Below are 26,510 nucleotides of genomic sequence, written 5' to 3'. Positions count from 1 at the left end.
GAAGATACACTACAAAACAAAGTTCAATTGTTATATTTGGTGATAGTATTTCTAAGGAAAGAGTATGTGGGATTGTATAATGCTTATGAATCACACACTTCTGCTCTCATCTTAAATGTAGGTTTATTCTAAAAGTACGAGCTGAAAGGGAAAAATTTGCTAAGAGAGCAAGTTTTCTCAAGAATTTAATTACTTGTTGGAAAAAAATATTTGCAATTGCTAAAATGCTGAAAAAATAAATATTAACTGACCTGGCTCTTCTGGAGTGACCGATCAACAAAAAGTATGTAAAGTATTACCAACTTTCATCACTTTGGGTATAAAACTTTCTGAATTTTTGAAAATATTCCTGCCCAACAGCCTGCCACACATCCAACATCGTTGGAGAGGGAAGGGATGCCTGTGGCCAGTCAGCTGCCCAAGGCTGAGCCTGTCTGGCCACCCAAGGTGTGCAGCTTCCCTGGGAAAAACTGCTGCTTCTGCCCCTCTTCTGTCTCTGTGAAATCAGGCAGCCGTTCACGAGGCACTGATTCTAGCCTTAAAAACAGATTTCAATAGTAACATAAGCCTTGCAGTCACTGAAGGAGATTACTGTGCACTGTGCATTGCAGGTGCACGTCCTTACATTTTTTACATAATATATCATTTTTGCTTACCCCTTATTTTCCAATTAAGCATAGCCTTTATTTTACAGTTACTAATTTCTCCTTGTGGTTGTGGCTGCACAAATTTTTAGGCAATCTCAAAACCCACTGGATTGGAAAAAGTGCTTACCTGCCTTAATGACACTCTCTAACCCACAGCTGCAGAAGCCTGCCTTTACAAAAAGCCATGCTATCATTTGAAAGAATGCATTTCAAACCATTCCAAGGGTGTGCAAGACACTGGGGGAATAAATCCTAGGCAAAATTTTGAGCAACTCAAGTCTCACATACAGGAAGAGAAGGGACCACTCTTCTTTTCCCTTCTCAGTCTGTCATCCTCCACTCAATGGGCTATCAAAGGTTTTCCATCACTTCTCATAATGTCACTCTTCCTGCAGTCTGAGAATATAAGCCATCAACTCCTTATTTCTATCACCCTGCAATGTGTCCTCTATTTGCTCTTGCCCCAGCTCCCTCCTAGCAGTGATCAGAGATGCTTGCCGGCACAGGATCAGTTTGTGGCATGCTGGCTGACCATGGGTGAAGATGATGGATTTTCTGATCCCTGCCCCACATCGGGCACTCCTTCACAGGACAGGGAAGGCAGAGAGAGGCTGGACCACCCGGACCCCCAGGCAGCAGGAGCTGGGAGAGGATCATGAGGCTGACTGCTAAGGTCTCATTCCAAACTAACCAACGATCTTAGGATATGATGCACTCTTTTCTAAAACTTGTAAATTAATTTTTTGTGCAAAATTTGATAATGATATATGTGAGCTCTAAAGGGATGTATTTTATGTGGCCAGTGAACGTGTTGCAAAGCATTTTTTGCCCTTAGTCATTCTCCAGCAAAAGGCCACGCACCTGATAATCTGAAGAGCTCTCATAACTTTTTTTCAGTAATAGATCACTAAAAATAGTTACATTTCAAATTGCTCAATAGTAACTTGATTGTGTGTGCACTGGCGAAAACTATCCTTTTTAGTCAGTAACGTTTTAGGGTCTAATTTAAAGAAAACTCCTCAAATCAGGCTGAAATCTAACAAAGAGCTTTAGTTGGTAATGCTTTTGAAACACATCCTGTCTAGATAGTCACAGTAAAAAATGACATGCAGTGCATCTCCTTGGCTGCCCTACAACCATATTAATTCCCCCACCCCACCAGCATCCCTCGGTGTACGCCTATGCAGCCGCCTTTGCAGTGCCTGCACGGACCTAAACACAGTCAGGAGAGCTTTAAACCACCTGCTAACATGTCTTGAGTTAGGACCTCTCTTAGTAACGCTTTACTGAACACACTGGCTACTGCTGAGACCAGTTCTTTTTAAACTATTAGCCAATCTCTGCAAGATCGAGTCCTTTGTGTAAAACACTATATATTGTATAATTTTTGTATTAATAAAAGTTATAAATCATAATCTCTAAAAATGCTAGTTTCTTTGACTTTTCAAGCTGTTATTTGTTACAAAAATTGGCCCCACGCAGTATCCGATTCATCACAGACTGTCACAGTTCTCAATATCTCCATGGACGTGAAATGGACCATTTCTTTAATGGCAGTCACCAGGAGCATCGTACTGCCACAAGACACCTTAGTCGAACTGCACACCAACACACCATGGTACAAAAATATTTTATGGTTAAATTGGCAGGGGGTTCCTTAGGAGGGACCTGATAGTGGTAGTTGCAAGAAGGCTGTGAAAAACACCCAACAAACACACAAAGGTTTTTGATGGAAAAAGAGAAGCTAAGCTGTTTTAAAGTGTTTGATGCCATAACATATGGATATCTTCCATACTATGTTTCCTGAATGCATTTCACGTTATCACGGACTTCCATTGCAGCTGCTCACTGGGAGGCTCCCACGGACATCCAAGACCCCAGGAGGACGGGGAGAACGAGGCTCTGCGAGCGCCTGAGGGCAGGCAGCCCCAGAAGGCAGAGGGAAAGGAGCTGCTCACCAGAGATTCACCAGGAACACGTGCTCGATTTCCTGCAGGATTTCCAGCTCTCTGAACACATTGCGAACCTCGTCTCTTTCGATGCACTGCTGTTTGTTCATGTACTTCATGGCATACATCTTCTCAGTGTCTCTCTTCTGCACAATACACACCTAAAGTACCACAGAAGGGGAAGGAAAAAAGAGATTTAGTAAAATGCTTCATATCCTCATTTGCTGCTTTACCAGGCTGAGACACATGCTGCTCAGCACTTCTACCCCGCTATCAAATATTCCTGATCCCTGGGCTGTGACTTGGGATCTGCAGACACCAGCATCCCTGCTCCAAGTGCAGTGCCCGTTCACTCATGTTTTGGGCACTGTACCACCCCACCCGGGCTGTCTTTCGCTGCACAGCCACACAAGAACTTCCTCGAGGATGTGACGGCCGCTTCCAGGGAGAGCCTTCCAGCAGGGAGAGGTGTCTGGGAGCCGTGGGAGAGAGCTTTGTGCTCACTGCCTCCAAATGGACACCGGCTTCGGGCAATGGCGGGGCTTCTCTCCCAGCCTTGACTCCATTCTGCTCACATCGCTGGCTGCCAACCTCCGGCAGATTGGTTTAATCTACTGCGTACGTAGCTGTGCTCGGAAAGGTCAAAATAATCCCGTTTGTTTTAGCAGAAAGCGATTGAAATGTACATTTGTTAACAACAACAAACACCTGCGCAGCCCGCCCAGGCTCCCAGCCCCACGGAGCAGCAAGCCATCGTGAAGGGGGCCGTGTCCTTCCCCAGGCACGGACCACGCTGCGGACCACACTGCCTGCCGCTGTCCGGGTCCCTCCTGCCTCCCACCCCTGCCCGCTCTGCTCCCCACCGCACGGGACGGGACAGCCTGTTCTCACGGCCGGGCAAGCAGGGGTCCACGGTGGGTCCCCGTCCCCACGAAACGCCCGCTTCCCACCGGCTGCTCGCAGCCAGCCCCCTCCCGGGATGCAGAGCCAGGCCGGCCGGCAGCCCCTGGCCTGGAGGGAGAAGCCGGCCCCTGGCCCCGGCAGCCGCTCGGCCGCCGGGCACAAAGCCCGCTGGGCTGGCACGGGCTTCCCTGCCAGCATTGCCTTGGGTGTGCCTCCCTGGGTTCTTCTGATACTAACGACACCTTCATTACCAAGGTAACTATTTTTAAAAGAGCTAATTAGTTATCAAGGTAACTATTTTTAAGTGAACGAATGAAATTTCTACAGCTGCTATAATTACATCTGTCCTCTTTTAATTATCAGACGTGCTCACGATTACAATGCGCTGGATATATTTTCATTGAAAAATAAGTAATTTGGCATTTTGGTCATACAGCCTTCATCCAGAGCGGCACAGGGAGGCTGACGTGGGGGTGGCTTCAGGCAGCTCCTTAGAGAGCAGGTCACACTTACACAGCACAGGAGCAAGTAAAGGGAGCTTCGGCAGACGGCAGAAAACATCGCAGACAGACGGGAGCCGCCGAACTCTACCGCGCTTCTAAAATACTGCCATTAATAACCATTTGCAAGTGCTAATGGCGCACAATATAATATCATCGAGGACACACTGCAGCAAGAAGGTGACAAAATAATAGGTGGTTATCATTAGCCTGATAAAAACATCCCAATTAGCGATGCACGCTGAAATTACGGGGATTATTTTGCAGTCGTCATTACAATTATGGTAAGAACGGCAAATTATGTATTGAAATAACTCCACGCACACCTCAGACCTCACATTAAAGGCTCATTCTCGGGCGGCTTGACCTGAGCAATTTTCTCTGGGTCGAACTCACGCTTGCCTGCGGCGGCACCAGCAAGCCCGACGCCCGCAAACGGCGCTCGGTGCTGAGAGTCATGTCCTGCGCTGGCAGCTTCGCCGAGGCAGGGCCGCCTGTGCCCCCGCACACCTCTGAGCTGTCGGGTGAGAACGGGTGTCCCCAGCCCCATCCCCCGGCAGGCACGGTCCCCTCCGGCGTCTGTGGGCGTGCGAAAGCTCATCGGCTACAGCTGCCAGGGACTGTTCAGAATACAAAAATGTAAGGCAAAACCCTTGCTTTGTGCAAACTTAATAATAATAATGAACTACCTAGCACAATGCAAGGCACCAGCAGGATCCAACCACTGCCTAAAGCAGACTAAACTGGTTGTACATTTAATAAACCAGGCAAAAATAACTTCATATTTTATAAATTCTTTGAGCAGAAAAGACCTAGCAATATCCCTTTAAAACACGGTCATTGCTATATAACTTCTCTAAAAACAAACCTTTGAGTAACAGCCACCCAGGCACTGAACAACATTCTTTCCTGATTTCAGTTTATTTCGCATTATAGCTAGAAGCTCATTAATTTCTAAATTTATTTTTTTTTTTAGGTTGTGACTTGCAGTATCTTAACAGGCATTGCATTTTATATTTATGTCATTTGCTTTTTGTTTCTCTGCAGGGAAAATGGAAACCTAGCACAATAAATGAGAAAATGATGAAAACTTCTTGTACTCTGTAATCATAATAAATAGTTTTCTGAAATGGAACAGCATCACCTACATACAGAGCAATGCCAGTTTCAGGCGCTCTGGAAATTTTTGTTCTCTCTTTTCCGGAAAAGAACACTAACGTGGGCGTTGATGGAAACGTCCTTCTTCCAGCCAAGCCTCCCAAAACGCCGGGGGAGCAGGGGCGGCCACGTGGGATGAGCGGGAGCTGGCTGACCTGTGCAGGGTGGCCTGGGGCGCGTGCCCGCGGGCGATGCATGGTCCCCGCTGCGGTGCTGCCCGACGGCACAGCTCCCGGGGCAGCGCACCCCGCGGCCGATGGACGACCGGGGAGAGAGGGCACTTGCCCGGTGCCGCAGCTATGCTCTCTTTGTACCCCTATAGTTACCACAGCCGGTCATAGTTAATGGTCACGTTAATACAGCTCTTGGCGGGGATCTAACGCGAGTCGAACGAACGTCAGGACCGGTGCCGGTGCTGCCCCGGCCAGGCTCGGCCACTTAGGCCCTTTGCCACAGGCAGGAACCCTTCGTAAAATGCCCCTGGTTACAGAAATGTGCCCCCCCCCCGAAACATCAGAGCCCCAACACCTATCTTTTCTGTTTTGTGCTTCTCCACTCATGCATCTGTTCCTGTGGAAGGAATAAACATCTACTTGGTAATAAGTCACAGTGGTTTTTTAAATTGGTATCAATCCATTTTCAAGCAGATCTACAATGCGAAGCAAGGCAAGAAAGCAGAAAGAAGAGACTACTTTGTCCTCGTTCTGCATAATGCGGTCCCTCGCTGCACAAAGGAAATTTTCAGTGGTTAAATACAGCCATTAGAAAAAATTGTATGTAATGCTGCCAGATTTGTGAAGCAGAAGGCAGGCATCAGCTGGTAGTATATTGCTCAAGACATAGCACATAAAAGATTTAATAGAGTCCCAGATACCCTGAACATTCAGCTGCTGCCAAATGGTTTGTATACAGCTGCCTTTGCTTTTATTGCATTAAAAGCATAAAGGGTTTGGAGCTTGCATTTGCGATTCAGGACATGAGATGTGCATTTAACATCTCCCAGTTCGATCTCACTTTATGGGGCCCCAGACAATGACAACGCCCGTATTGTCACCATAGCTGGCAGCTTCTTCTCACCTGAATCTGGGACAATCTCTGTCTTCACTCAACAGCCCCAGCTATCTCATTAATTTAGAGGGGACTAATGAGGACCGTTGACCTAGGTGATATTGAAAAAGTAACAGGCAGGGAAAACTGACTCTTGGCTTTGAAATACTCACCTTTCTTTAAGGTAAGAGTTCTCATTAAAAAACGCAGTACATGAACAGAAGTGTTCAGAGCTACCTCTCCACTTTGTGCACAAAGTTGGGTTTTAACAGCAAAAGCAGTCAAGGAGCCAGCCTGACTTTGTTCGACTTTCGTGAGTACCCAGGAGATTTTCGGCACTGCCTCTCCCGCCGGCAGACACGCGGCACTGCTCCCTGCTGTCACACAGTAGCACCTGGAGAATGTCCCCAACCTCGTTTGCTGCAAAGCCGTCCCGGTGGCTTCCCATTGCCAAAACATCTCCCCCTCGGTTGAGCTGACAGTAAATCTGTCCATTTAAACTGCCCCCATAATCGATGAAGAGAGAGAGGTGTGAGAACAGCCAAAAAGGCAAGGTTTGGGAAGCCACGAGAAACCCCCGCGGCAGAGCCAGGCACCCCACGGGGCGTTGGGTGCGGGGCAGCAGGGTTGCATCCCTCCACCGCGGCAGCGCCGGGTGCCTCCAGGACTCCTCCGCGCTGTGCCGTGCCGAGCTCCGGCAATGCTCCCGCGGGGCAAATGGACACTGCACGGAAACATGGCACAGCACCCAAAGCTCACCTGATTTTCCCATACCGTCTCAAAATCAAAGCGGGGGACAAAGGGACCAGCTTTAATTTGAGAACACACGAACAGCAGCCTCTGGAGTGGGAACAGCTGGCATGGCTCTGAACCGCTGCCCTGGAGTCAGCTTGGTGGTGGCTGTTTTCACCAGCTTCCAACTGATCCAGGGAAAACATTAAGAATTTCAAATATCAGACCACAATTTAAGGTTTAGAAATCAAAACAAACATAAAAAATTAATATTGGGAGTAAACAAGTAGAACATATCTGAGGGACTTACACTTTTGACCGGTTCGTATTCTACTACCACCCACACCAGGATTGTAATTTGCAGGGACGAACCTTGCTCTTTTGGTAGGAAGCATACGCACCATTTACACTTTCACACAAACCTGACTTTAGGATAAAGTCTCAGGATAAACCTCAGTCTGTAGGATCAAAGCACTCTCTGTCACACTGTGGACTAAGCACCAAAAGCAGAAACAAAGTCCATAACCTGCCAGAAATTACTTGGCTTCTTATTCCCCTGCATCACTTATTGAGCTGTTGCTTACAAGAGTTATTTCTATTTTCCACCCAACCATGGTGTAAGTTGGCATGGAAATAGAGAGCCGGGATTTGGATGTTTTCTGGTGTCCAGGGGACTCAGACATAATGTCCTTTTTGGAAGTTTTTTTTGTTCTTATTAATTTAGGATACTTTTCCCAATCGCTGAGATTTTTGCTGCTCTGTACATTTTTTGGTCCAACTTGCCTTCTCTTAGGTAGGCTTTGCCACTTCTCTTTAGAAATCCAATAACTTTTTTCCTGCTGATTCTGAAGGAATCCAACGGGCCGAAATCCCCACTCAGATGAAAGGTCATCTAATCATTTAATAGCATGTCCTGACCTATCTCAAACTAATTATAAAGGGGCAGCAAAATTTGTCTGGGCTCAAACAAAAGCAAGTAGTTTGCATTCTGGGCAGGATCTGTGGAGATGATAAATACTTGAGATTGCTTCCTCTTGGCTGCACAAAGATTATTTTTTCCTTCTGCAAATGCAGATGTCATCTTAAATTAAGGCACCCGTGATCCTGTCCTCTGCAGGACATTACCGTCACATCTGATGCAAATACCCACAGCTGGGTTCAAGAGATCTTCCTTTTGCTTCCGAACTGCTAGCAGTAGGTTTTCTTCTTGAATCTCTCAGTACCTTTCTGCCTTTGAAAGACGAGACAAATGTGCTGTAATCCTTACATACACAGACACTTTATTGACTTCGGCTGAGAGCCATCAGGAAGTTTCAGCGTACAAAGCTAGATTTCGTTTATTTTGTTTTTAGAGCAGAGTCAAGGCTTAGCATTAGCAAGCACTACACACCGAACATCAAACACCTTAATCCTACACGACAGTGAACTACAGCTGAACACTGCTTTAGCTTATAAAAATGCTTATTTGGAGTGGTTGCACCTTGCCCACATATATTGATTTCTCCTCCAGCTTCCACTGACTTCCATTGGGCATTTATGTCTGGACTCCCAGTGTGGAAAACCTACAAAACTCCAGTTAGATATTAAAAAAAGTCTCTTTATTTCCCTTTCTCCAGAGATGAAAAGCACTTCAGTTTTAAGTGGTCATTCTGGCAAAGGCTGTGACTCTGGGATGATGCATCGATCCCTCTGGTAGAGCTTATTTGATCCCAGCAGCCGTCTCCAACCATTAATCACCTGGAGCAGCAGTTTTCAGCTCTCAAAAATAAGCCAACCCCAACGAAGTCATGAGGAATTATCATAACCAAAAGCACAACCAGAATCTGGCCCTAAGATTTTACCCAGCAAAGGAAGTATCAAACACCTCTGACACCAACTGCCTCCTGCGCTGGTGGCCTAGGACCACGCACTGTCTCTGCCTGAGAACAGCAGCACAGAAGACATGAAGTACTGGGCAAAAACCCGGTCCAGCCTGCAGTGCTTCTGCTGTGCAAGCTCAACGAGACCTAGCAGTTTCCAGGTCTGCCGGGGCCACCAGCACCATGTCCCAGCGCCGGGTCCCACCGAGATGCAGGCTGGAGCAGGGGAGGACCTTGGCTGGACCACCGGCGGGGCTCATTCTCCTCTCTTGGGCTGCCAGAGCCAAACCCCTCCCCGTTTTCCCCAATATCTATATAACTGCCATTTTACTTGCAAGGTTGAAGCTTGAAATGTGAAGCATAAACGTAAAATTGCCTGTGGCACCCAAAAGTATCAGTAGGCTTTGGGACTGCCTGAGGAAAAGAGCCTCTGCTACAGGGGACAGCATGGCAGAAGCCTCAGGAAGGATGTCGAGGAAATGGGAGATCTGCAGCCTCTGGAGCAGGAGGAACTAATTTCTTCATTCTGAAGGGCCAGAAGCAGTAAGGAGGCATTTACCATGATGTATAAACAGCTTGAGCTTTTTTGAAGAACTCAGTTCAGTTTTGATCACTAAATGTTACAGCAGAAATGGGGAGAAAAGAGAAGATGGTAATCTGTGATAGAGCCATGTAAGCACGTGCTTACTGCAGCTCTGCTGAGACCAACCTGACCACTGGGCTCACGGGGAATATCTGGGTTAAATACCAGTCACTCCAGTACGGCTGGAAACCACCTGCAGGTGCTCAGTGAGGGTTTGAGACTTTGAAGACACACTACAAAACCAGGGACAAACAGTTTTTCCTTGCAGCGAAGAGCAAGAAGCTTGTGATTACCAGTTTCTTGCAAACCAGAGTGAGTTTGTAGAGCAAATAGAGACAGTAAAGCAAACCTCCCATACTGACTTTTAACAAGTTCATCTCCTTTAGACAAGCTTTCTTCTAACAACCCACCTGTTAAACCCAGACAACAAACCGTTCACTTCTCTGAGTTTTCATTCTTTAAAAGCAGCTATGTCTGATCAGCTGGACGGAAATCACTGTCACACAGCCTTTAAAGAAATGGAGAGGACTTTATTTGGCAATTAATGCTGCAATGTGCAGAGCGATGCCTGCGCAGGAGGAGAGTGGGACAGCGGTGGCACTGGCAGCGGGCAGGACGGGGCTGGCAGGCACGGCAGGCTGCGACCCCCCGGTCCCCCCCTGGTCCTCCAGGGACCAGTGCCTCCGGGATCCCCTCTGCTTCACCGTCTGAGAGCAGTTCTGTACCAAGAGCTGTAGACAGAATCTTGCCAATAATATAAAAAAAATTAAAATCACTCCTCAGCTGCTATCAGGAAAGTAACAAACAGGGACCGTGCTATTCTGAAGAGAAACCAAAGGCATTTGACATGGCCACGGTATCACGGTTGCACAGGATGCAGTATCAGTTACCCTGTCATTTAAAAGCAATCTTCGTATCCATTTTGTATTATGATGGCGCTGATGGTAATTGAAATATAATCTTTGCTTGGTAATTAACATCTGTGTAACAGTTGTAATTAAAAAGATAATATTAACTTGTTCTACAGTTCTCATAAATATTAAGGATAAAACCAGCTAATCAAATTTTTTTTTTAGGCATAGCCAAGATAGCAAAGCTTAAAGCTGCCTCCTAGGTGTATTTGCAGTGATATAATTAAAGTAGCAGGGATTCATTAAGCACATGAACCATGGTGAGCAGCTGGATGGAGCTCTGCTGGAAGCATCTACCTGCTTCCCACAGGCCTGTCCATGACATTTGTGTCCTACCAGGAAGGACCCCAGGACGCAGGTACGGCACTCCACACAAGCCCAGGCGTGGGTGGACACGAAGGGGATGGCGACTCTGCCAGGGCCATGGCCGTGAACCACCAGCACGGCCCCGTGCTCCCTGGCTCGGGCTGTCCCAGCTGCTCATCCGTTGCTGCCGGGTACCAGCTGCCAGCCGTCAGCACGGTGAAGGGGGCCAGACTCAGTCTGCAAACGATGGGCTCCACCTGGAGCCAGGACAGGTCCGTTCCCAAGTCCTCCCTATCCGGCCAGGGGCATGGTCCCTGGAGGGCCAGCAGCGACTGGAAGTGGCCTGTGCCAAAACCATCCCCTGCCTTCTCTTGGGGACACTCCCTTGGTCAAAACCTCCTTTGATCCCTCTAATTACCGTGCTGGTTCCCAGCTACTGCCTCGTGACAACCCATGGAAAACAGCACCTCCTGCAAAGCCACAAAAGCACACGAGTTACACGTAGTATCAGGTGTGAACCGCTGACAACCTCCACCGAAAATCACCTCAAATATATCAAATCAGATTTATCTAATCAAAAGCGTTCTCAAAAAGGCAACAGTCATGTTGACTGTGACAGAAGCAATGACCTGGCAGCTGGGTCCTGGGCATCTGACAGCACTGCCCAGCTCTGCAGACGTTCTCCTCTCCCAACACCCAGAAATGAGCAAACAAGGAAGGACAAACAGACAGATGTGCTCTCTTGAGCATGGCTGGAAGTGCAGCTATGGGCAGCACGAAGCTGTGTGCCTTAGTCAGGATGAATCATGAACAAAAAGTAAATTGATAATTACCTGATACACAGGACAGTAAAATCAACTGATCTAAGGCGAAAGGGCTGGGGCTGAAGACCACAGGTACCCCCACCCAGAAACAGCTCCCCTACAAGAACAGGTTCAGAAGAGGCACCCAACATCTCAAGGATGCTGGTCCCTTGAAGGTGTTCCATCCACCTCCACAGCTGCTGACCCAGAGCTTGGCTCAATGAGCACAGGAGGCTGGAAATGCTAAAGGCAGCCGGCACTGCAGGAGCCTGTGCAGCCCCTCACCATCCCTTCAGGGCTGGTCCTGGTGGAGGGCATTCTGGGCAAGGTGGAAAATTTCAGACCTGTCCCTAAAAGTGCTCCTCTGATGATGTTGTTGGCCAGCGGGCAATAGGTCTGGTGCAATCCAGAGGGACCTCGCGGCACCTTGCTGTGAGCCCGTGGCTGCGGTGAGAGCCCCGCAGCTCCAGCAGCCGAGATGCCCCGGGGAGGCAGCACCACCGCGGCCGGAGGCAACGTCCTGGGAGCAGGACCGCAGCTGCACACAGCTTAACCCGTGACACTTACCCACGCTCAGCAGGGACACGTTACTATAATACTGTCTGATCCTGAATAAAAACATACTTTGAAACAATCAAAAACCTTCATTGCCTGATTATGCAGCTTATTTAACCAGAACTTTGTCCTGGGAACAGTTTTGACAGCAGTGTCTCTGGCAGTGTTTTTCCCAACTATTATCTCCAGCACACAAAGACCCATTTACAAGAATGGGACATCTGCAGCTCTGGTCCCAGCGCCAATCTGCACAGTAATCTTCCGTATTATGCCATGTTGACGAACCAGGCTCGGTGACACAAACACGCGGGCGGCTGCTGGCCGTGACGACAACGCTCCTCTGCCTTTCCACGTCTCTCCGGCTTTCGGCCGTGCCTCTGGACTGGATCGGGCCGATGGCACTGCTCAGGGCCAGGCCTGCACGGCGGAGCCTCCCTGGGTTTGGATGCTCACCTACGCAGTTGCGGTCCTCAAAACAACGGACACTTCCAGGTGTAACGCTCACGTCGCTGCTCCCACCTGCTTCCACAACTCGCCCAGGTGAGATGCCAACGCTCACAGACTGGGGGCACATGGCACGAACAGGTACCTACTGCTACTACTCTGCTGCTGTTTGCAAATACCCCCCCATCTTTGGGCTCCTGACGGCCACAGCAGCGGGCACACCAACTCCGTACGGCTGATCTCCAGCCTTCATGGAGGGATCTGTGCTGTGCACATCTGCAGGGGTACACCCAGGTACGGGCACCTGGCCTCCGGAGACACCTGGTACTGTGGCAGCTTTTCTGCAATTAATGGTTTCAGCCAGCTGGGACCACTTTATAGCTACATCTCTATGAATAACAACAAGAATTTTAATAATGCAGTCTCTCCTTCAGATGCAAAGGTCAGAACCAGAACCTATCTACTCAGGTATAAAGCAAATTAAAAGGTGTGAAGTTGCAGTGAATGGAAAATAACTGAGATCCTCAGGAGCCATGTTCTAAGTACAAGGTTACCAGCTCAACAAATCTTCAAGAGCTGATTTTGTTTTCTATTCCAAACACCTCGCCACATTTCACTCCTTAAGGTATTTTTCACAGAGTCTTATGACTTTACTTTTTCCCTGCTGAAAAGTTGTGCTTTATCACTGGATTGATGAAGGACTGGTTTGTCAGAACACCATAAATCATTAAAATCTCTTTAATTCAGTACTGCTATTTGCTAGAGCCAAGCTGTAACAGTAGCTGATAAAACTTTTATTCATAGCAAGCCTGTTGGTGTTTTCAGGTCGTGTCAACACTTCCATTAAAAATCTCCTTCTCAGTTGCTTATGCTAGAGACAAAAACCTCTTCTGACCCAAAATAAAACCTACTGTTCAAGATCACACCTCAGCGTGCCATACATCAATAACTTCAACTCTGTAGTCTTAAGAATGTGTTCATGTTCTTCTCGTACAAATCTGCAGACCTCCTTGAAGCTCAACAGACCTGTATGGATTTGTATCACCTACGAACATGGCCAGCCCTCTGTGTACCAGGAAAGTAAAACACATCTCATAGGTATAGCTGGGAGTGTGCTCAAAACACATGCAAAACTAGGCTTGCCTGTATTTTTTTCTTTTTCCTTCCTGCAAATGAACCTTATTTCTGTCTTGCTGTTGACATAAATGGCACACAACTAGCACACTGAAACCATGTCAGAAAAAGCTCTCCTTATTGGCACCTGTACACAGCAAGCGGGGAGCTGAGTTTTTCTAGTTGGTGCCTATCATGGAATATTTCCCAATTTTCCTGCAAGAACTCATGAGAGGGGGATGCAGAGTGTTATCTACATGCTTTGAACCCAATGATTTAAAGCAATTTTAGGTGGTCCAGATTAAGCACTTCCTTTTAATGTCACGCTGGGAAAATAACATCTTGTCAGACATTAAGCAGATGTTTCTATAATCGAGTTTTGGATATGGGTGATTATTCGACTTGCAGCTCCAAAAAACATGTAGACTTCTTTATCTCCTGGGAGACATTAATCCAAATAAACAAGGAAAAACTAAAGAAGTGACAGCATATAAACCTAAGAAACAAAAAAGCAAAAGGAGCATTTTTCTTTACTTTTGTTTGTCCTCGTTCTCCACCCTCTCCCCTCTTGCATGCCAGCTATGTAGTCTCATCGTTTGATAGAAATTACAGTCAGTCAGATATCTCAAAATCTGATGTGTTTACCAAATTTTAGAACAAAAAATGTCAGCATTTTGGATCATCCTTTGGTCATAGTCTTGAGCACATGTCTTCGATGTAGCATGGCCTGGATTTGCTGACCTTAAAGACACAGAGTAGGAGACCCTCACTGAGGAGGTTTCAAAGTGGACCGAACTGTGTTTCCCACTGTATGGATGGCTCTGCTGAGAGCTGGGAGGAGGAAAAACAGGGAGATGTGTTCTGGAGCTGTCATGCTTCCTACGGAAAGGCTGTTAGGCATCTAATTTTTTGTGTAGCTTTAATCACACATTCATATCTCTGCTAGGCTTTTCTGGCTTTAATATTATTTAAAGAAGAAAGGTAAAAAATCAGACCAACCTGCAGAAATACCTGAAGACACCATGACCCATCTTCTTTCTGCCTTTTGGATGGATCCAAACCTGGATCCATCATTTACTCCATCTCAGCAGCACTCCATGGATTTACATGAGGATCTGGACCCCTGTATATAACTACAGTTAACAAGTATTTTCTGAATAAAATGTGGAAAGTACATCTTCCTATGGCTGACATACATTTTGAGTTAAGTCTTGTATTTGGAGTCATCTTTCATTACGGCCATGATTACATTCTGTGATGTTTCATATGCTGGTCAAAGAGGCAGACAAAATGATTTTTTTAGTTACATATTTGATAAAACTTGGGAACACAGAGAAATCTAATTATTTCCAATGAAAAATGGAGGGCTTTATTTAATCTCTGAACGTAAATTAATGTTGAAGCTTTTCCTGATCCCAAGGCAAGAACACTCACTGTGCTATTTCGAAAAACCTCATCACTCATCTTGAAACGGCGCTGCCAGGCGATGGCATTGAGAGCAATGTGGCCTAACGTCTTCGTTTGTACTGCTGCCGCAACGTGCCTCCCAGGCACTAAAGTTTCCATTCTGCGCTGAAGTAAATAAATATAGGAATAGCTTTTCAACTAAGAAAGAAGGGGATACTTGTGTTTCACAGTGCAAAACCTTCAGGAGGAATTAATGCCACTTGCAGCCAAATGCTTAATTTTTCATTGGCAGAAGATTGCTTCATTGTGCTGATGTGTTTACCACCAAATTGCTACAACAGGATCTGCCCTGGTAGGCATTTCGTCTAGTGAAGGTCCTCTGTACTGAAAGACTTTTTCAGCACCAGGCCCAAGGTTTTCCAAAGAAAGGTTAAGAGCTATCACACCGCAGACACCAGTGCCTAAGATGCCAGCAAATTGTGAAGTGACTCCCAGCATAAAGGTGAGCAAAGCTCACTTCAGTTCAGTAAAAACAGCTAAGAAAACCTCCCAAACTTTAATATCAGCTGTCAGGTCTGCCAGCTGGCAGTCAGAAATCAAAATAACTATAAACAATTGTTACTTGACAGCAAATACCTCTGTACACATACTGTGCATGTTGCACACAGCATTAATTTCTCCATCAACTGCTGCACCACTCTCCAGGTTTAAAGTCAGTAACTTGGCTGGATGGAAGTTTGGCCAGATTATAGTCCCATCTGTTCACATTTGCTTTTCAATATTGCAATAAAATCCCTAGTATCTTTCCCTCGGGAAAAGGGGCAGTTCAAACCTAGACCTTGCAGGACCTGACCAAATACAGCTTTATTTTCCCTTTGTCCTACACTATCAACACAAAGCATTTGGAGGGGCACCAACAGAGACGATACTAAGGAACTATCACACTATACAAATAGCAAAAGCGTCAGTGAGAAAATATCATCTTGGAAGGGACAGGATTAATGATAATTTGTGGTTAAGACCAATTTAGCATGCCTAGGACAACTCTATTAACTACTGATGAATTTCATTGTGACCATTGTTGACCCTTCCTTTAGAAAAAGCAAGAAAGTGAATGTTACGGCAGCTCCTCAAGGAGATGTCTCCTCCAACTCCAGCGTTGACCTCCACATATGCAGGAACTCAATATACAAAATATACCAAGTCCCTTCTCCATGAGGAATCTCTTGCAATTCTTCTAATGATCGATTTCTGCTACGGCTGGCTGGAGAGAGCCGTGTGTCCTGAAGAGACAGCTGTCGATGCTGGAGAGGTGGAGGTCCCTTCCAGATGGGGGGCACAGGGGATGTTCACCAGCCTGGACATGGACAAACCCTCCGCTCCTCCTGGCTGGTCTCCTTCCCCCATCACTGCGGCCACCCCACCGGCTGAGCCTGAGCAGATGGGTCACCAGCAGACAAGGGGCTGCCTCCACCCTGTTCCCAAGGAGCCACAGCATTGCTTTGCAAGTCTTTCTATCAAACCTACCAAACAGTCCTTAGTTATATCATATTACCAAAATGAAGAAAGATGCTTCAAGCATTCAACAGCAGAGAAGAGGATCTTCCTACTGCGGCTCTCCTATTAGGCATCTATGGAGCTTTTATGCTTCCACTCATTAATGCTGCTGAGTTATTCACCACCTCTCAAGTGGGCCATCATCATGTGTGTCTCCATGAACATCAGACAGCACTTACTGAGCTGACTCATCGCTGTGACTTCAGCCTGGCCGCCCAGAGGAGCCAGCAGCTACCCAATCCAGCCCTGCATGACCAATGGCAAGCAGATCGATTTCATAGCAAACTGTGCTCACTGGATTAATGGCACAGGGCATCAGGAAGGGGCAAGTCAATACCTGAGCTCATCGCTGCTGCTGAGCAGCACTGCTTGACCACGGCTTAAATTCTGCCTCAATCCTGGAGGCATAGCCCAGAAGACAAGCTGCTGCCGAGAAAGGTCTCCAGTTGGAGTACTCTGCCCAGGAACAACCCTGCATATCTTATTCTCTCTGATAAGCAAAAAGATAATAGCAGGGGGCTAAAATCTAGTTTTCTCATGTTATGCAAATGTTCTCCTTTAAGTTTGCATTTGAATGTATTTCCCTGCTGAGAAATAAGGCAGAGCAGAGCAGAGCTGAGAGCCTGAGGATGCAGCACGACGCACGGACCTCTGCAACGAGCACACGTAGTGCACTATTTCATAACAAGATGAGCGGTGGCCAAACAAAGCTCCTACATCCTTGCTAAATGGCACTTGTCAAAATGGCAGCTGTGAAGAATGGGTTGGTTGTTATTTAGTCTTCAGTATGGTTTGGTTTAACTGCACCATTTGCTGAATATGAACAGATATATATTTTATACTGCATTGCCCTTTATTTAAAGGAATTTTTGGCACTTACTTTTAAAAAGAATTTTTAGATCAAAAGTAATAATATAGCACAACAATCTTACTGCAACTCTGTGAGGGAACATTAACAGAAGGATTCTTGATGGATTTTGTACATAAATAGTAACTAAACAGGAGGTGAGAGTGAAAAGCAGAGACACAAAAGACTTCTCTTTAATAAATACTGTTACTTTTCTTTCTTTTCTTTCTTTAAAAAAATCTCATGTGTTTACAGTCCAGAGTGTTTTCCTGAGGGAGGCAGAATTCCTGATCATACAGAAAAAATACAGTTTATCACAACCGTGATGCGTCAATAAGAATAAAAAAAGTATAAAACATTAGAAAAGCATATTTGCAATTGTCAAAGCGAGACTGTAGTTGAAGTTTTATTTCAGAGAACAAAATCTCCAGTTTGTATGAAAATGGAAAGCACTGAATTTAGAATTCATCGGTGTTCACATTCCTGATCTTTCCATTTTATGAGACTTTTGAAAGAGCTAGTATTTTTGCTATCCACGTTATATATATAAATGTCTAGAACCTTTCAGCAGGTGACCCTTGCTAGGTTGTATCTGACAGCCCCTCACTGCCCTGACAGCACCTGCACCACCACAGAGCGGTCATATTGCACCCTAGGGTTGGCCAACAGTGTTATTAATGGACAAACAGACAGACAGAGGAAAGCGCCATTCAGGGACTCAAATCCCCCGAAAATTGCATCCTATTACCTATACTGCTCACAAAACTTGTCCTTTATTTCATAGCCATTTTCTCAGAAGCTCTTTGCTTGTGACAGGCTGAGCAGCTTGACCTTTCCCTCTGCCCGTTCTTCGCTTCCCTGTCTCCCCAATACCGAAAGCAGTATTTAGCAGAAAGATACAGCAATAGAGACAAAAAAAGAGCAGGTACCTAATGACAGAACAGAATACAGCTGAGACATGAGAATTGGTCATTTTTGTCTCTTCCACCCCAAATCCATAAATCTTGGGCAGAGAATGAAATGAGAACAGAGAAGTCCCAGTGCACAACTTCTGATAGTGTGCTTGGACATGTTAGGAGAAGTTTTTCTGCTTCTAAAGAGCAGCAGGGTCTCCAGGACGCTGGGCAGGACATGCCCAGCTCCGCTCTGAAACAAGGCATGTTCACACGCTTGGCTGAGCCCTGCACTCGTGTATGCTGGGTACTCCGTGCGAGGGACTCAGCCAGCTCATCCGCTGCAACGGAGCGAGGTTTTCTGTGTCTGTACAAACATCTGCACTGAATTAATTAATTGTCAGAGAGCAGCCAGACAAATATCAAGCTTCTGAGAAACTGGAGAGAGCAGCAGCTCTTCGCCACTTGTTACTGGCAAAACGTCACCCTTTGTGCAACAAATATGCATTGTTGGTTTCCTTAAATGTTTCCTAATGAAGTAGGTATTCTATACAATGTAGGTCAATTTTTCACAAAGCTTTTTTGAGTCAGTCAGAGAATGAAAATACTCATGAAAATATCCAATGTGTTGTACTTCAACAATTCTGGCCATTTTCTGACCACAGCACATGGGCCTCAAATGTCATGGCGTTCACATACTGTCCAGCTGAACAAACAGCAGCACCGCGCCGACTAAAGGACTTGGTAGCAGGCTCAGACGTCAGCATAAAAAGGAAAGGTGTATCAGAAACACTTTTACCTGTATTTACACCAAATGACTCCAGGATCCCTAGATTTTGTAAGGAATATGGTCAGACACAATGATTTTAAGCAACACCATAAATAACCATGACTGAGGCTAACCTGGCTAGATTCATAAGGCAAATTGTATAGCTTTTACAATACAATTAGGTGGTGAGACTGTAAGGCTCATTTGCTTCCCAGGGAATAAAAGTTATAAATAATATATACTGAAAAGTAAAACAGGATTTTGATTTGTTACCCTGACCTATGGAACTGGGTTCTACTGGGAGAGCAATGATAGGTAGGTAGGTAGATACATGCATATGTATATGTATGTATACACACCTACACAAACACACAGAGCTTATGATGGGATATTAGGTGCTGCCTTCCGTTTTTGGATCATTGGCCCTTTTGGGGCCTGGAAAACCACAGACCTTTTGCAAAAGGACATCTTATGTCAGCAACATGTCCTGCCACTTTTGAAGGACAGATATGCATACAGGGGTACCTGGGTCATTACACAGTTTAAGAAATAGTATGTAGTTCAAATCTATAACGTTGGTGCTTCCTCCCTTTGGGGCCAATGATCCAAAAAGGAAGGCAGCACCTAATATCCATCATAAGCTCTGTGTGTTTGTGTAGGTGTGTAGACATGTACATATGCATGTATCTACCCACCTACCTACCTATCATTGCTCTCCCAGTAGAACCCAGTTCCATAGGTCAGGGTAACAAATCAAAATCCTGTTTTACTTTTCAGATTCAGTTCCACAACAGTAAAGCAGCATCTCTTGACTGCATCACTACTGAGTTACCACTTGGGATGTGCTCGCCAGCGTGGGGACAGGGATCAAAGGCCAAGGTGCACAGGAACACAGGAAAAGGTGCTCAGAGGCTGATGCAGAGGGTCACCAAACTCTGAACCCATGCAAAATAGAAATGGTACATAAATAGAAATGAAATAGAAATGGTACATAAAACCAACACAGAGATCTCTGCAGACTCAGCTGGTTGGTGTGCCACTCAGGGCAGCCAGACGCTGGGCAATATGACGGTCATGGGAGGGAGGAGACGCCATCCCAAGCAAAAGTAACAAGAAATGCACTCTCATGGTCTCCCTGACCTTGTCACATGAAATACCCAACCCTCCACACAACCTTTCCGATCCACCTCTAAAGGTCTATTCCACAACAACTTTTTCCACATCCTCTTTTTGCCTGTCTCCAGAATCCATCAACATGGTTCACCTGGGGAACAGGGCAACCACTACCTAATTCTTAGAAGACTGGAAATGAGGCAATTTCAAAGGAGAAAGGCAGGCAGGAAAATTGGGAGGAATAAAAGCACATCATGTGCTCATCAATGGGAAAGACTCTTCCTAGGAATTCTGGCTGATGAGAAGTTTCTGACCCATGGCAGGTCTAGCCTAGGTGCTGCAGCTGCCTTCTGGTGCACGACACAGGCAGCGAGTCTCTGAAGTATGTCAAATCTATCATTACAACAATAGTTTCTATTGTTAATTGTACACCACTTGCATCAGTTTCTGTTTGTATTTCTCACGTTCCATTTTTTCTTCCTTGCTGAGACACAGAAAACCTCAATTGCCTTTTACTGGCTTGTGGGCAGCTCCTGTATGCAGCACAGAAAAACCAGAACAGAACTGTACCCAGTACAGCTTTATGGATTTGTGTCTGTACAATTACCATGAGATTCAGGTTTTGTTTTTAAGCAGTGCACGGACACTTTAATAGGAAGTCATGAACTTCAGACTTCTTTAAATGCTGATCCAACCCACAAGAAGAAATACATCATGTGAAGAAAAGGAGAAAGTCTCCTGCAAACATCATTGAATTATGGTGCTGCCTACAGTAACAAAACAGGTACACCCCATAATGCTCTGGGCAAACCCAGACAATATTTACTTTAATAAACTATTATAAAAGCGCTTAGGGAATATTTGCTGTATCATGCTGATATATTCGTAATTTCATAAGAACAGAGGACATTGTTCCTTATCATTTATGAGGTTAAGTGATTTGTAATTGGATTGTCCAACCATGAGCATTAACAGAACATCCCAAACTCATAAGCTGCAGCTTCTAAGGACCTGTAGATGACTGATGTCCAATGTAGCTTCAATTTTATTGTTGCCAAATCCTGCACCTGATGCTGAAACATTCCATGCTCTCGGTTCAATTGACTAGCTTGTGGGGGTGTGTTGTATGATGGCTTGTCAGCACAAAAAAAAAGATCCAAATGCTGGTCGTATTTAAGCCACTGAGAAATTTACAATTAACATTAGCAAAGCAGGGCACATTATTTTTTTCTTTACAAATAAGACTTTTTTTATGTCGGCCATGTTAGACCAGCAGTCTGGTGTTGCTGGCACGGCAGGCACAGGGGGCAGGTAAAGACACCACCGCTGCCAAAGACAAGGCACAGCCTCTTGCGTAGCTTACAGCAGAGCACAGCTGAACTGGAGTTTCTCTTAAGGGTAATGCTAGAAGAACAATAATCCGATTTCCAATTATTAATCCCATCAAGTGCCAAAATATTCTGCTCTTTGTTTTCACAGATGGATGATCGTTTATGAAATTCAGTAACGCATTTAGGTCGGGTTTCTTCGTAGCCATGCCACCTCACCCAGCTCTGCCCTCTCCTACTCCCACTGTTTTCCTTGCGAGAGTCTGTGAGACTCCTGCAGAATCTGGAGCTCTCCCATGCTGCAACATCTCCTTCTCCCCTCAAAGACCTTCTCCTTACCCCATAATTAGGTTGGCCCTTCTGAACACAAGTGCCAGTGTTTGATTCAGAGACATCTGCCACTCAACAGAGAGCATATGTTAATCCATAAAAAGGCGTCCTTAATCAAAGACCTAGAAATGAGATTGCATTTGTGGGATAGGCAGGGGGTTGGAGGGTGGTAGTGGCGGTGTGTGCAGATTTTGTTGTTAGAATTTAATATTGAAAAAACTCACACGTAAGAACTAGGAAGAATTTGAGTAGGAAACAGCTCTTTAGCCTTGATGCATACACGGTAATATATGTGAGAAAAAATTTCTGCTGACACAAGCCACAGCAAGCTTTCATTGCATCAATGGGCAGAAGCAGTCTTGTGGTTCACCTCAGGACGTTGCTTCTGCTTCCAGACTAAGAGGAGCCCTTGCAGCGATGCTGAGAACGCACACCCCGCAAAGCCAGCCACTGTGTGTCTATCGATCGTCTGCCACAGGCACCACCTGCTTCTCCATCCAAGCGCTCCGAGCACTAACAGAGGGTTTGTCAGCCTCCAAGGCTTCTCAAGCAGCACCCCTTGCAATGCCTCCTCTGATATTTACAACTCGTTGTACAAAGAGTGAAACAGCAGTGATAGCAGGGAATGAAAAACAAAAGCAGTGCTACCTTCAGACCCAGGACACACAGCACAGGTTTTGTCTGGCAGAAGGAAACCACAAACTAGAGCTAAAGGTCCAACCAAGTCCAGGCAGAGATAATGAGGTAAAAGAAAACCAGGCAAAGAATATGGCAGAGATATGTCCTAGAGGGTCCAGCCTGTGGTCCTAAATTGTCAGAGAGCTAGCTTGGGTTAGTAACAACAATAACTAAACATACATTTGCAATAGTCACAAGTAATTGGAAAACCACCTTGTTTTTAAGAAGGCTCATGAGAACATGCTGGACATTCCCGTCCATAGGAACTTCACTGCCACTCTCGTTTGGGGTGGCTGGAGACAACTGTGGGACTCTGATAGGGGATTTTGTAGAGGAAAGAGGAAATGCCCCTAAGAAAGCTTGGCTTCGTGCCTCCAGCTTACAGGACTGAGCTGTAGCCTCTTGGGAGTTGTTTCTTTTGCCTACGCTGTAACGGCACTGCATCATATTACTCTTTATAGCAAACAAGAACTTCATAGTCTTTACACAAACATGTCATGTGGAAGATGTAATATGGATTTGCTGTCCCAGCTTCCTCCCACTAACGACCTTTTTGCAAACTGCAGTAGGCAAGCAGTATATACGCCTATCACAGGGTGACTTCAGGGCTGAGAAAGCCCTGAGAAAGGGTAGAGGGTCTGAGGAAGGCTGGGCTGCCTCAGAAGCAGCAGCTTCTTCGTCTCCTTTACTATTTTCAGAAACTACCTTATCCACAGATCCTTGCTTTGCAGAATAGAGCAAGTGACAAGCAGATTCTTCAAATGGCAACGCGATTACGAGTGAAACACACCTCCTCTGGCACAAGGCAACTCTTAAGTCTACAAAGGTGCCGATCACGGCTGCCAGCAGGCACGGCTCAGCCACGCAGCCGGCAGAACCTGCGGCGGCTGCAGCCTCCCCTCGCTAGCTGCGCCTGTTTGCACCTCTGCAGCCCCAGCCAGAGCAGTGCGTGGAGCTGGGACGTCACCGCAGGGCCCTCCAGCCGGCTCCGGCACCAGAGATCGTATAACCCTGCTGCCACGGAAATGAGGGTGGTTTATCTCGCTGTGCTCAGGCAGGCGTGCGCGCTGCGGGTCCGTACACCTGCCCTGCCGCACCGCAGGGCTGCCCCGGGCTCAGCTCTGCCACCTTCCCACCCCCCTGTGCCTTACAGACTCAATTAACTACATCCCAACCAAGTAGGCTGGTTTGTGCCAGGGAGCGGTGTTTGTTGCTGCGGGGAGGCTCTCGCCACATGGGTGCATGAGCTACACACTTTTTTGGAGAGGGACGACGCTGGCTCGGAGCAGGCCATGGCGGGCAGAGGGGTGCACGTGGCCAGCGGTGCAAGGCCACGTCCACCGGGCCCGCGAAACCCAGCCGGCCATTGCCACACCGTGCCTCAGCAGGGCTGCCTGGCTGCCAACTTTTAGTCTACAGAGGTCGGGTTTAATGCTGCACTTGCAAACACAGACATCCTTTTTCCTTTTCATTTCATGCTAGCCTTTTTAAAAATTAAAAAACCATTTACATAAAATTATATAAAACTTAAAAACATTTTATATGTCATGTGTCCTTTTTTCTTCATTTTGTACAATTCAGAGGCAGTAGGGGAAGGAAAAAACACAGGAAAAAAAAAAAACAAACAACAGCTTGGAAGTGGATACCACAGGCAGGCACTAGTGACATCCATCCCTGGGGCCAATGACATTAAAGAATAAGAGTGAGGCAAGAATGAGGAAACAGGGGATGGGGCCATTCAGCACCCTTTGTTCTTCCCTCTTCCATCACCTACCACCACTACAATTGCTAGTGACAGTTTATCACTCCACCAACATACGACACGGAAATAGTGCTGGCACATCCCGAGGCGTCACCGCTAGCGCGGTGACATTTTGAATCGGCGCATCCTATGGGGAAGTCGGGACCGGCGCTCCCTGCGGCAGCAGCAACCTGCCGCGAGCGCCACGTCCGCGCACCGCCTGCCCCGCTGCCGGCGGCGCCAGCCCCAGCGGGGACACGAGGGGGACGACGACGAGGTGTCACACCCGGACCCGCTCCTCCTGGCAGCCCAGGGCTCTTGGTATTCCCGAAGAGGAGCTCCGCTGCATTATAATGCAGGCTCACGCCAGGAGGGATCCAGTCTGCCGGACTTGCTGACGGCTTCATGAATTAAACATGCGTGTCTGCTTTCCTAAGAAAATGAGGTTACAGGATTATTTTTTTCACACTCACCCCTACCAACTTCTAGGACTGTTGGCCAGTTTCAGCCAGATTTTACAGATGGATGGACGCCTCAAAGATGTAAAAGTTCTTCTCAGCTTTGTGAAAACCAGTCAGACAACACAAAAGACAGAGATCCAGAAGGAGGGAAAGGCTCCATCATTAATTAAACCGTTATTAATAGACACCAGGGAATACTCATTAATTCATCACACCAAATCAGGCTTCGCTGCTACGCATGAGTTAGAGACAAGCTTTGTTCTGGCAACAAGGCACTACATCCTCTGGTGTTGGTGCACTTTGATAGCAAAAGATGACTTGACAAGAGAAAATGACAAAACTTCTCCCAACAGCTCTGCAAGCATGAGGTGGAGCATGTCTACAAAGTGTGGGGGAGCAAACCAAATGAAAACATCTTCTGTGTTGTTTTGTAGTGGGTAAAGGAGAGAGATTGGCTCATGCACAAATTTTATTCTTGGTTGTGCATAAGACCTGCAGTGTATTTCTCAGCTCCCAATGTGCAGCTAGCACGACCAGTGTGCTCTGCCTGTCCTCCATGGCCCAGGAAGGGAAGCGTAAGAGTAAGGAGCTGTGTGAGCAGGGACGTGTGTTTGTGACTCGAGAGGGTGTCCCATACTGCACCACAAAAGCTGTCCTTACCCCATGAAAAGGCTTCAGCAAAATACACAGGAGACTTCCCCTGACACAAGACGCAATGAATCAGTGGACAGACTACAGCAAGCTCAGGGTTAGCACCTGTTTGAGAAAAAGCATCACATTCAAATGCCACGATTTGCAAGCAGCGTTCCATTTTCCTCCGAGCCTCCTGATGACTAGGAACCAGCAGGTTTCAGGACTCCGGAGGGACAGAGGCCGTCTGAGCCATACAAAGAGAAACTGTATGAGTGAGGGGTGAGCCTGGCACACAAAGGGAAGCCATCCCGCTCAACAGCCAGCTCCCGGGAGCTGCCACTCGTGCGTGCCCCTCTGCAGCGGACTGCACCCCTCCCTGCCCGAGAAGGGGGATGCAGCAGCCGCGCAGCCCCAGGGCAGGCGATGCGGCCCCACCACGCCGCTCTGCTCTGGGGCAAGACCCCACCTGCACGTGGAAACCTGCAGGGGTGGCCCAGGGGCCATCGGTGGGGTTTGGGGTGGAGGAGGGTGCTTCCACCCTCCGCTCTCTTACGCTGCTTCCTTGTCCACAGCCTCCCGGCTGCTTGCGCCAGCGTCGGTCCCACCGCCCGTCCCACCTCCTGTCCCACGCCGGCATGACTCATCCACAGGGAACGACGGGGGCTGAAATAAACCCCAGGCAGTTTCTAATGCAAATGTTAATAAGGCACTGGGTATATAATAATAATAAAAGTGGGCAGCTTTTACTATAAATCACTGTCTTATGAAGTCTGATCCTTCAGAAACCCCAAACAGGTCCCTGGCGGGGGCACACAGCATCATGTCCCAGGCCTCCTTCCAGCTGAAGTTACTGATCACTCCGTCACTCGACATCATTCGGCAGCATTTTCTTCTCTGTAATTTTACTGCTACTGTCCCCAAAACCTGAGATCTGGACAGTAAGGTAGTGTTCGACCACATCGTCAACTTCGGCTTTTCATTCTTTGCCATTCTCTCTCCCGTGGCTTTTACGAATGACATGCTTACAGCTTGGCAACATCCAAGAAAGAAAAAAAATCACTAAATACTACCTAGGAGGTTGTATCAGGGGGAGGATCACCCTCCATGTGCTCCACGCTTTCTCATGCACCCACTCGTGGTCACTGCCAGACAAGGGATTTGGGCAGACGTGGCCCCCCCCAGCCCGGGGAGCCACTCCTGTGCCAGACGCTATGGTGAAACACGTCCTTCACATCACCACTCC

The 26,510-nt window shown here is 46.9% G+C and overlaps 1 protein-coding gene across 2 annotated transcripts in view; it reads right to left on the bottom strand.

The window, feature by feature from the left end:
- The window catches only part of STK32C (serine/threonine kinase 32C), a 96,144-nt gene that overhangs the window by 13,906 nt on the left and 55,728 nt on the right, over nucleotides 1-26,510 (bottom strand). For both annotated transcript variants that reach the window (XM_030031082.2, XM_030031081.2), the window contains one exon: nucleotides 2,606-2,757. In XM_030031082.2, the coding sequence (XP_029886942.1) occupies nucleotides 2,606-2,757 (152 nt within the window). The remainder of the gene's footprint in view (nucleotides 1-2,605; nucleotides 2,758-26,510) is intronic.

This window comes from Aquila chrysaetos, chromosome 11, assembly GCF_900496995.4.
Source record: "Aquila chrysaetos chrysaetos chromosome 11, bAquChr1.4, whole genome shotgun sequence".
Taxonomy (NCBI): domain Eukaryota; kingdom Metazoa; phylum Chordata; class Aves; order Accipitriformes; family Accipitridae; genus Aquila; species Aquila chrysaetos.
Note: the sequence above shows the minus strand (reverse complement) of the source record. Positions and strands in the feature narration are given on the sequence as shown.